Source organism: Lipotes vexillifer, unplaced genomic scaffold, assembly GCF_000442215.2.
Source record: "Lipotes vexillifer unplaced genomic scaffold, Lipotes_vexillifer_v1.1 scaffold343, whole genome shotgun sequence".
In the NCBI taxonomy this organism is placed as follows: domain Eukaryota; kingdom Metazoa; phylum Chordata; class Mammalia; order Artiodactyla; family Lipotidae; genus Lipotes; species Lipotes vexillifer.
In genome coordinates, this window is record NW_006777506.1 from 1,326,454 (window position 1) to 1,339,474 (window position 13,021).

General features: G+C 36.7%; 1 protein-coding gene across 1 annotated transcript in view; it reads left to right on the forward strand.

The window, feature by feature from the left end:
• HMCN1 (hemicentin 1) overlaps nt 1-13,021 on the forward strand; it is a 543,624-nt gene that overhangs the window by 329,915 nt on the left and 200,688 nt on the right. Inside the window, 2 exon segments of the mRNA XM_007451144.1 lie at nt 2,485-2,660; nt 5,071-5,167. Of these exon segments, the coding sequence (XP_007451206.1) occupies nt 2,485-2,660; nt 5,071-5,167 (273 nt within the window).

Below are 13,021 nucleotides of genomic sequence, written 5' to 3' on the forward strand. Positions count from 1 at the left end.
AAAAAAAAAAAAAGTGTTTCTCCTTGGTATAAATTTGGAGTATGCATCACCATACTCTTAGGTGCTGAAACATGAGAATAGAGTTTTTAAATGATTTGCATTCCTGTAGTACCTTATCTTTAAACTGAAGCTCTGAGAACTTTCTTAGAGATCACACACTCCCCAGTGTTTTAACAAGCATAACCCTGTGGCAATTCTGACTTGTGTAATTACATTTCAGAAGTATAATGCGTAGGATGAGAAACAGACACAACACACCCCTTCCTAAACAACATGACTGCAAAGCAGAATAGGGATAACATCTAAGGAAGCTGAGGATCTAAAGGGTAGAAGCTTGTTCTCTTCTCAGACTAAACAAAAAGTTGGAAATGAAAGACAGGGCAGAAAAAAATAGTTGTGCTGAGGTAATATATATCCTTGACTGTAATTAGATTTGCTTTAATTTATGTTCTTTAAGAAACAAATACTCTACTGTTTTTGTATTTTTCCTCTCAACTGAAAAAAACTGAGCTTGATTCAACTCATTTAGCTTAAAGAAAAGTAATTGAAGGAAAAAATTTGGAAATAAATTAGCATTCTGCTTTCTTGAATTGTTTCTGACTTTTACGTCTACAAGCAGTCATAAAGAATCCATGCTCTTTGTAAATTCTACAAATAATCTGAGATAAACATATTTTATATAGTTGTGGTACATTTTTATCCACAGAGGACAGACTTAACCTGAAATTATTTCCAACTCTGAAGTTGTATTTAGGACTCTCTGTGCTAAGACTGGTGAATATATCTTTTTTTCATAATATCTTAGAAGATGGCACTCATGCTGATTTTGCTGAGATTATAGAAGTTTTCATCTCAAACAGACTAGTTGTATATCTTTTATCTGTTGTCTCACATGTTAAAAACAATCCCACTCTTTTCTGTCACCCGTAGATTACTTGAAGCTTTTGGAAAGCCACATGTCTGTTGTGCTGTTAAATTTAGCAGGACGGGCATCACAGATCTCTGCCCAAAAGTTCCACTGATCTGTTCCAGCCATTGTGCATGGAGTTTCTTTTGTTAGCCTCATTTCCTTTGGGTTTAGCACAAGTCCTGCATCCAGAAACAGCATAAGAAATACCCTCTAGTTCAAATGCCTTTCCCTGTGTAAAAGACATCATAGCAGAGAAACCTCCTGGTTATAAAACACGGTTATATAACCTCCTGGTTATAGCCCCTTAAGCTATAGGGACTAGCTTAAGTACCCTGCATTCATTGTCATTTTGCCACATGCAACAGTATCAAGCTGGAAACAATGGCCAATGGACTATCATAATGTTCCTTATCAGAAAATTCTTATTTCTACCAAAGCATTTGGAAAATCCTTTAGGATTCATTTCAATGAAACTTAACCTTTCTTGTAAAAAAAACAAAACCAAAAAAACTACAAATATGGTATGTTTCCTACAATCCTAAATAGTTATGGGATTTAGTGAGAGATGGCTGAGGAAATTCCCCTCTGTGCTTTTTTGGAGTGGCCCTTTTATAACAGGCCTGATTTTATCATTAGTTCATGATTTTGAATTATTATAAATATAAGCCTGAAAGAGTCCTTGAGAGCTTATGGAGCCCACCGTCTAATTCTTGGCAGGGCTGTACCTCGACCATCCGAGACAAATGATTGTTTACTCTATTTTTTAATACACCCAAGGGAATGCAGTTCCTTAAACTTCTCCAAGAACATATTTCAGGATCTGACAAGCGTTATAGCCAGGGAATTCTAATTTTAATCTCATTAAAATTTCAACTCATTTCTTCTTTTTATGTAGTTGTATGCTGTACAGCTGGTCACTGTTTTAGTTTGGTCTTTAATGTATCATTTATCCCACATGGTCTTTATTCCATAGAAAACTGACAAGGCACCGTGAAAAACCAAAATGAGCTCTAAACTGCAAGTCAGAAGACTCCTAGTTTTGCCACCAATTAGTCACGTTATTTCAAATAAGCTCTTATCTGTCACCCATCTTGTTTTGCAAACTGTGAGGTGGGACAGGATGATCTCTTTCAACTCTATTTTTTTATTTTGCCTCTGTATTTATGAAATTTATTTTCTTTTGCAAAAAATAAACATCAAAAATGTGTTTGCTTTTAATTCATTGTTACTTCCAAAATATTTCACGAGTGGTTTAATACTTTGAAAATCTTAAGTGGTGGCATCTAGTTCAGGAAGTTTCTTAAGTGGGCACTTGGTGAGAACTTCCAGTTCTAAAACTTTTTTATGTGAAAAGTTAGTGAAAAAACTATTTCTGTTCAACAGGAACACATTAATCAGTGATTTATGAACACTTGATTCTGAATGAAATGATGTGCAGAGGGTATGTTAGAATTACTGTGATCCTACATCTTAAAAGAACTAATAAAGTTATTCAGTATATGTCCTGATGATTAATAAAGATAAGCAGTATGCTGGCCTCTTTTATCCTGAGGGAAAACCCATCTTTCACTTAGTTGCACCAAATATTATGGGAGAAGAACAGAACGTCTCTATCCTCATTAGCCAAGCTGTGGAGTTACTATGTCAAAGTGATGCTATTCCCCCACCGACTCTGACCTGGTTAAAAGACGGCCACCCCTTGCTGAAGAAACCAGGCCTCAGTGTCACTGAAAATGGAAGTGTGTTAAAGGTAAGCCTATAGATTCATTTATTGCTTCTTATATTATTCCTAAGCTCATGGCTTTGGTATTACCACTATCAAAATAGTACCCCTATTAAACTTTACAAGTATTCTACTAATTTCATCTTATAAAATTCTAGGAACCTTTTTATTAATGAGGTTTGTAATATTTTTCAGTTTTATGCTTAATAAGGTTGAAATATTATACTTAACTGTCAATTCATGTTTGTAGCCAGAAGCCATTCAAAAATACTTCTAGGAAAATATTATAGAAATATTCTAAGGAGTGCAGCATCTTCAATCATTCAGCCAATCAGCAAATACCCATTCTAGGTGCTCTGCATAGGGATGCAAAAAAGTATGACACATTTATGCAAAATGTCTTCCAATTTTGCATAAATATATGAAAATTTAACAGCTCATGAAAGATGCAATGAGTGCTCTAAGTCTCTAAGTTAATTACCAAGTGGATGATATAGACAGTACATTTGGGAAAGATAGCAAAACGTGAGGCTGTGGTTGTCCAGAATAGTCTTGGAACGCTACTTGGCTTTTTATGGGTAGATAGGACAAAAGGCCCAATTACGGGAATCAAGTAAGCTAGTGTGACTGAAACAATTTAACAAAGTGAATTTTGGAAATAAGGTGGACTACGTTGATTTAAGCGAAATAAGAGCTAACATTGAAAGCCAACTTAAGGAATTAGGATTGAGGAAGCCAACAGGCCATTGGAGTATTTATAAAATCCTCAATAACCGTATTTAGAATTGAAAGAATGGCTAAATAATCTGCCTACAGTTACTAAGAGGCAGAAATGGGATTTGAATACAGGAGTATAGCTTCAGAATCCATGCTGCTAACCACTACACCACATAGTTTCTTGGTAAAGGAATATTATTACTGTCAAACAAGGAGAGTCTTGGGAAATGGATAATGATTTTCAACACAAAGGAAACTAAAACGCTTACACAAGGAGGATAGAAGTATAGGAGAGAGTGAGAGGGAGGTGAAAGTGTATATTGGAGGCAAGAGGATGGAGTCGTTCGGAATTATGATCCTGTAACGATGGAGCTGGTGAGGAAGGAAAGGCCGGCGTCACTGATGGAGGAAAGTAGGATAAGTCAATTGAGCTATATAGGGGGAAAAAAAGCAAAGAAAAAGCAAAAAGCACTGCCCCTTCTCAGAGGCAGACCCCAGAGTTCAAGAAAGCAGCAGGTAGAATTCTCAAACCTCAGCTCTGACTGAATGATAGAGGGAGACGATTGTATAAACCACAGGTCCCAGCACTGCTAGGGGAGAGCTATATGTGATTAGAACTCTCCTAGTAAATTTTAGTGAGTAGAGAAGTTCATTTCTTCAGAGCACAGATCCCAGTAGAGTTGGGAAGCCAGGAGAGAGGTGATGGTGAAGAACTCCTAGGATCCACTGAGTCTCCACCACTGAGGCTAGCCAGGCACCCTGGAATGTTTGGGTCCACAGGAATGAACGTAGGGCGAAGACCTCATGGAAATGAAAACTTCTAGTGTACCCCTGCTGTACTAAATACTTTTAATGATAACTCCAACTCCAATGATTCTCTTTTGAATGTTTTAGCAATTGATTTCAAAGCTTTCAGCAATTACATACTGTTTGTTGTACCTCTTAGATTATCTTATATTCTTATTTATACCTTGTTTATTATTAAACCCTTTTTTTATGTTCACATACATTATATTCTCAACTAGATTGAAAACTCAAGTCAGAAACCATATATTACACCATACTTCTTTGTATCTTCTACCTGTAGTACCTGGTACAAGATTCTCAATAACTGCTGAAAGGTCTATGAATAAATGATAAATGAGTATTAATGTATGTTGCAGATAAATATATGGAAAGTATTTACTGGTATTCAGTTATCTACCAAGCACCAAACTGGGTATTAGGAGATTGAGACTAATTGAGTATAATACCTGGCTTGAAGAAGCCTACAAACCCAATATAGGAGAAGACATAATAAATTAATAGTAAGGGTATTATTTTACTGAACAAGGACCTGGGCATGAAAAGATTGTATATTTAAAGCCCTGGCATGGAAAGATTGTATATTTAAAGCCCTGAATAACATATTCAGAAATTAATTGTGACTTTTTTGTTGTTTTATCTGAATCATATTTAAAAGGCCTTTCTAGACCTTCAACCAGTAAAATTAATGAGATTCAAATAAGGTATGACATAAAAGAATTGATGAATCTTGATAAGTGTTGAATGTGGGTGATGGGCATATAGCCATCCATTTTACTGTTCCCTCTATTTTTTATATGTTTGAAAACCTTCAGAACACAAATGAAAAATCAGAGATCACAAATAACATTAATAGAAAAGCCCCAGTTACTTACGAAATAGAAACTGTGGTTTCAAAGCATGGTTCTGTTTTCAGATTGAAGATGCTCAGGTTCAAGATAGTGGTCGTTACACTTGTGAGGCAACAAATGTTGCTGGAAAAACTGAGAAAAACTATAATGTCAACATTTGGGGTAAGTGGGATCAGCCCCTGTAAAGCAAATGATACAGCTTGTGGTTTAATATTTGATTCTTTGTGTCAGTCCTTAAAATAACCAACCACATAACTAAAATTGATCATAATAAAGACATGGACACTAACTAATATGTTTAAATGATGCTGAACTGTCCTGAATATCAGCTTATATAATTAATTCAAGAGCAACTAGACAGATTTCCTGAACCTAAACGTGTTGGTCACCATAACTTTGATGTAGAACAGTTCTGCTCTCCTGCCTGATTAATATGCCTTTTAGCTTCTACAACTGAGATCCTCTAATGATTGACTGTTCTCCATGAACAGAGAGTGTGTTGGTCAATTGAAAATAAGTCAAAAGGCTAAATTGTGTATGTGAATTATATTTGTGTGAGAGAAAGAGAACACATGCCCTTGTGGGTGGGAGATGGGATTACTCTGCTGACGAATGTGCAGAGCTATTCTTGGCTTGACGTTTTACTATTACTAATTAAGATAATTCTTAGGAATAGTCACAACTTTTATATCACTGTAGTTGTTATGCTATGTTCAAAAGTGTTCCCATTTCCTACATATTCACCTTTATTTTAAGTACTTCTTTAAATCCATTTATAACATATTAAGCTCTCTTAATTTTGATTGTATTTGTTTAAACTTTTTAATTTTTGAGATAATAACCTGAAATTTACCTTTGATTATAAAAGTTAATTCAAAAACATATTTTAAAATAAAAATAGGTAGAGGAAGTAATCTAATTCCAATAGAGAATAAATATTTTATGTCATTTTATATGACTTGTTAATTATAAATCATTATTATCATTTTAAAAAATCTTGAGGAAAATTGTAAGAAGTATTACCATTCACCTGTAAAAGGATTTACTTTTAAACAACAGAGTTTACTATGCAGTACATTTATATTTACTACATATTTTTTATGTATCATTCACTTCTCTTCCTACCTCCTTCCACCCTTTTTCTCCCTTCGTATTTCCTTTCTTTCCTTTCTCTTCTCATTTCTTTCAAATGGGGAAAATATTCGTATAGCTCCCAATATGGAAAACACTGAGCTAAGTCTTATCAAGTAAAGGTTGAAAAAATAAAAGAAAGGAAAAAGAAAAATTTGGAGTGATGAATTAGAAAGTGAGGTGAAGAATTCATTTTTAAAATGCTGTATTAGAGATACCTGTAGACTATTCATCTGAAGGTGTCCTCTGTGCCATCAGAATTATGAGCCTATAGCTCAGGAGAAAGAGATAACAGCTAAAAATGTGAGGTTAGAGACATGAGTGTATACGTAGTAGTTGAGATCCCTTAGCGAGAATAAGAAGAATGTATACAAAAGAGTACTGTATAGAATGACGCTCACATATCACATAAGAAGGGAGACAGAAAAAGAGACCCCCAAATGGGAAACTGAGAAGGAACAGTCAAAGAGGGAGGAGGAAAACTGGGTAAAGCTTGTGTCATGGAAACTAAGGGACAATGATGTTCCCAGAAGAACACGGACAACAAATAAGTTGGATGTGGTTAGATAGATGAATGAATGAATGAATGAATGAATGATTAATGGCACACATTGCAGAGAAGCCAAAGGAGACATAAAATACAAAGTGTACTTTACAGCTGAGTAGACCATTGCCTCTTAAAGAGGAAAGCAGGTCGCAGTCAATGTAAGAATGAATGATAGGGGAGAGAAAGTTGAGACCTCAAAAATCATTTATAGGTCCCAGTTCAACTCTGGCCAGTTTCTCAACCCATCCCGGAAAAAGAAGTGCTCAAAGAAAGTCTGAAAGCTCATAACACAAACGCTGCAGAGCTAAGATCCAGGGACTCACCCACCACCTCCGGAGGCAGCAAGAAAGCAGTGAGTTCGCCGGACTTAGCAGCCGAGTGGATGAAAGGCTCTTGCTGCTCCAGCCAGGAGTCAGGACTCTGCCTCTGAGGTGGGAGAGCCAACTTCAGAACACTCGTCAAGAAGAGACCTCCCAGCCCCACATAATATCAAACGGCGAAAATCTCCCAGAGATCTCCATCTCAACACCAGCACCCAGCTTCACTCAACAACCAGCAAGCTACAGTGCTGGACAACCTATGCCAACCATATAGCAAAACAGGAACACAACCCCACCCACTAGCAGAGAGGCTGCCTAAAATCATAATAAGTCCACAGACACCCCAAAACACACCACCAGACGTGGACCTGCCCACTAGAGAGACAAGATCTAGCCTCATACACCACAACACAGGCACTAGTCCCCTCCACCAGGAAGCCTACACAACCCACTGAACCAACCTTAGCCACTGGAGACAGACATCAAAAACAACGGGAGCTACGAACTTGCAGCCTGCAAAAAGGTGAACCCAATCACAGTAAGATAAGCAAAATGAGAAGACAGAAAAACACACAGCAGATGAAGGAGCAAGATAAAAACCCACCAGACCTAACAAATGAAGAGGAAATAGGCAGTCTACCTGAAAAAGAGTTCAGAATAATGATAGTAAAGATGATCCAAAATCTTGGAAATAGAATGGACAAAATGCAAGAAGCAGTTAACAAGGACCTAGAAGAAATAAAGATGAAACAGACAATGATGAACAACACAATAAATGAAATGAAAAATACTCTAGATGGGATCAATAGCAGAATAAATGAGGCAGAAGAACGGATAAGTGACCTGGAAGATAAAATAGTGGAAATAACTACTGCAGAGCAGAATAAAGAAAAAAGAATGAAAAGAACTGAGGACAGTCTCAGAGACCTCTGGGACAACATTAAACGCACCAACATTCGAATTATAGGGGTTCCAGAAGAAGAAGAGAAAAAGAAAGGGACTGAGAAAATATTTGAAGAGATTATAGTTGAAAACTTCCCTAATATGGGAAAGGAAATAGTTAATCAAGTCCAGGAAGCACAGAGAGTCCCATACAGGATAAATTCAAGGAGAAATACGCCAAGACACATATTAATCAAACTGTCAAAAACTAAATACAAAGAAAGCATATTAAAAGCAGCAAGGGAAAAACAACAAATAACACACAAGGGAATCCCCATAAGGTTAACAGCTGATCTCTCAGCAGAAACTCTACAAGCCAGAAGGGAGTGGCAGGACATACTGAAAGTGATGAAGGAGAAAAACCTGCAACCAAGATTACTCTACCCAGCAAGGATCTCATTCAGATTTGATGGAGAAATTAAAACCTTTACAGACAAGCAAAAGCTGAGAGAGTTCAGCACCACCAAACCAGCTTTACAACAAATGCTAAAGGAACTTCTCTAGACAAAAACACAAGAGAAGGAAAAGTCCTATAATAACGAACCCAAAACAATTTAGAAAATGGGAATAGGAACATACATATCGATAATTACCTTAAATGTAAATGGACTAAATGCTCCCACCAAAAGACACAGATTGGCTGAATGGATACAAAAACAAGACCCATATATATGCTGTCTACAAGAGACCCACTTCAGACCTAGAGACACATACAGACTGAAAGTAAGGGGATGGAAAAAGATATTCCATGCAAATGGAAACCAAAAGAAAGCTGGAGTAGCAATTCTCATATCAGACAAAATAGACTTTAAAATAAGGACTATCAGAAGAGACAAAGAAGGACACTACATAATGATTAAGGGATCGATCCAAGAAGAAGATATAACAATTGTAAATACTTATGCCCCCAACATAGGAGCACCTCAATACATAAGGCAAATACTAACAACCATCATAGGAGCACCTCAATACATAAGGCAAAAACTAGCAGCCATAAAAGGGGAAATCGACAGTAACACATTCATAGTAGGGGACTTCAACACCCCACTTTCACCAATGGACAGATCATCCAAAATGAAAATAAATAAGGAAACACAAGCTTTAAATGATACATTAAACAGGATGGACTTAATTGATATTTATAGGACACTCCATCCAAAAACAACAGAATACACATTTTTCTCAAGTGCTCATGGAACATTCTCCAGGATAGATCATATCTTGGGTCACAAATCAAGCCTTGGTAAATTTAAGAAAATTGAAATTATATCAAGTATCTTTTCCGACCACAACGCCATGAGATTAGATATCAATTATAGGAAAAGAGCAGTAAAAAATACAAACACATGGAGGCTAAACAATACACTACTTAGTAACGAAGTGATCACTGAAGAAATCAAAGAGGAAATTAAAAAATACCTAGAAACAAATGACAATGGAGATACAACGACCCAAAACCTATGGGATGCAGCAAAAGCAGTTCTAAGAGGGAAGTTTATAGCAATACAAGCCCACCTTAAGAAGCAGGAAACATCTCGAATAAACAACCTAACCTTGCACCTCAAGCAATTAGAGAAAGAAGAACAAAAAAACCCCAGAGTTAGCAGAAGGAAAGAAATCATAAAAATCAGATCAGAAATAAATGAAAAAGAAATGAAGGAAACAATAGCAAAGATCAATAAAACTAAAAGCTGGTTCTTTGAGAAGATTAACAAAATTGATAAACCATTAGCCAGACTCATCAAGAAAATAAGGGAGAAGACTCAAATCAATAGAATCAGAAATGAAAAAGGAGAAGTAACAACTGACACTGCAGAAATACAAAAAATCATGAGGGATTACTACAAGCAACTCTATGCCAATAAAATGGACAATCTGGAAGAAATGGACAAATTCTTAGAAATGCACAAACTGCCAAGACTGAATCAGGAAGAAATAGAAAATATGAACAGACCAATCACAAACACTGAAATTGAAACTGTGATTAAAAATCTTCCAACAAACAAAAGCCCAGGACCAGATGGCTTCACAGGCGAATTCTATCAAACATTTAGAGAAGAGCTAACACCTATTCTTCTCAAACTCTTCCAAAATATAGCAGAGGGAGGAACACTCCCAAACTCATTCTACGAGGCCACCATCACCTTGATACCAAAACCAGACAAGGATGTCACAAAGAAAGAAAACTACAGGCCAATATCACTGATGAACATAGATGCAAAAATCCTCAACAAAATACTAGCAAACAGAATCCAACAGCACATTAAAAGGATCATACACCATGATCAAGTGGGGTTTATTCCAGGAATGCAAGGATTCTTCAATATACGCAAATCTATCAATGTGATTAACCATATTAACAAATTGAAGGAGAAAAACCATATGATCATCTCAATAGATGCAGAGAAAGCTTTTGACAAAATTCAACACCCATTTATGATAAAAACCCTGCAGAAAGTAGGTGTAGAGGGAACTTTCCTCAATATAATAAAGGCCGTATATGACAAGCCCACAGCCAACATCATCCTCAATGGCGAAAAACTGAAAGCATTTCCACTAAGGTCAGGAACAAGACAAGGTTGCCCACTCTCACCACTCTTATTCAACATAGTTTTGGAAGTTTTAGCCACAGCAATCAGAGAAGAAAAGGAAATAAAAGGAATCCAAATCGGAAAAGAAGAAGTAAAGCTGTCACTGTTTGCAGATGACATGATACTATACATAGAGAATCCTAAAGATGCTACCAGAAAACTACTAGAGCTAATCAATGAATTTGGTAAAGTAGCAGGATACAAAATTAATGCACAGAAATCTCTGGCATTCCTATATACTAATGATGAAAAATCTGAAAGTGAAATCAAGAAAACACTCCCATTTACCATTGCAACAAAAAGAATAAAATATCTAGGAATAAACCTACCTAAGGAGACAAAAGACCTGTATGCAGAAAATTATAAGACACTGATGAAAGAAATTAAAGATGATACAAACAGATGGAGAGATATACCATGTTCTTGGATTGGAAGAATCAACATTGTGAAAATGACTCTACTTCCCAAAGCAATCTATAGATTCAATGCAATCCCTATCAAACTACCACTGGCATTTTTCACAGAACTAGAACAAAAAATTTCACAATTTGTATGGAAACACAAAAGACCCCGAATAGCCAAAGCAATCTTGAGAACAAAAAATGGAGCTGGAGGAATCAGGCTGCCTGACTTCAGACTATACTACAAAGCTACAGTAATCAAGACAGTATGGTACTGGCACAAAAACAGAAAGATAGATCAATGGAATAGGATAGAAAGCCCAGAGATAAACCCATGCACATATGGTCACCTTATCTTTGATAAAGGTGGCAGGAATATACAGTGGAGAAAGGACAGCCTCTTCAATAAGTGGTGCTGGGAAAATTGGATAGGTACATGTAAAAGTATGAGATTAGATCACTCCCTAACACCATACACAAAAATAAGCTCAAAATGGATTAAAGACCTAAATGTAAGGCCAGAAACTATCAAACTCTTAGAGGAAAACATAGGCAGAACACTCTATGACATAAATCACAGCAAGATCCTTCTTGACCCATCTCCTAGAGTAATGGAGATAAAAACAAAAATAAACAAATGGGACCTAATGAAACTTCAAAGCTTTTGCACAGCAAAGGAAACCATAAACAAGACCAAAAGACAGCCCTCAGAATGGGAGAAAATATTTGCAAATGAATCAACTGACAAAGGATTAATCTCTAAAATTTACAGGCAGCTCATGCAGCTCAATAACAAAAAAATAAACAACCCAATCCAAAAATGGGCAGAAGACCTAAATAGACATTTCTCCAAAGAAGATATACAGACTGCCAACAAACACATGAAAGAATGCTCAACATCATTAATCATTAGAGAAATGCAAATCAAAACTACAATGAGATATCATCTCACACCAGTCAGAATGGCCATCATCAAAAAATCTAGAAACAATAAATGCTGGAGAGGGTGTGGAGAAAAGGGAACACTCTTGCACTGCTGGTGGGAATGTGAATTGGTTCAGCCACTATGGAGAACAGTATGGAGGTTCCTTAAAAAACTACAAATAGAACTACCATATGACCCAGCAATCCCACTACTAGGTATATACCCTGAGGAAACCAGAATTCAGAAAGAGTCATGTACCAAAATGTTCATTGCAGCTCTATTTACAATAGCCCGGAGATGGAAACAACCTAAGTGCCCGCCGTCGGATGAATGGATAAAGAAGATGTGGCACATATATACAATGGAATATTACTCAGCCATAAAAAGAAACGAAATTGAGCTATTTGTAATGAGGTGGATAGATCTAGAGTCTGTCATACGGAGTGAAGTAAGTCAGAAAGAGAAGGACAAATACCGTATGCTAACACATATATATGGAATTTAAGAAAAAAAAATGTTATGAAGAACCTAGGGGTAAAACAGGAATAAAGACAGAGACCTACTGGAGAACAGACTTGAGGATATGGGGAGGGGGAAGGGTGAGGTGTGTTAGGGCGAGAGAGAGACATGGACATATATATACTAACAAACGTAAGGTAGATAGCCAGTGGGAAGCAGCCGCATGGCACAGGGAAACCGGCTCGGTTCTTTGTGGCTGTCTGGAGGGGTGGGATAGGGAGGGTGGGAGGGAGGGAGACAAAGAGGGAAGAGATATGGGAACATATATATATGTATAACTGACTCACTCTGTTATAAAGCAGAAACTAACACACCATTGTAAAGCAATTATACCCCAATAAAGATGTTAAAAAAAAAAATCATTTATAGAGTGACTCTGTGTTCTAGGTACTGTGCCACATGTAGGCATAGAGAGCTTAAGAAGGAAGACAATGACACTGGTTACTGAGTTCAGTTTGGGGCAAGTTGAGTTTGACAGTGCCTCTAAGGCATCCAAGATGAGATGTTAAGTAGTCAGATATAAAAGTCCAGATCTCAGAGAGTATCTGCATTACAGGTACAGATTTGCAAGTATTTGTATTAATGGAAGCCATGGGAGTAGAAGAGGTGGAGTTTGGGTTGGAGATAATGAATTTATAGT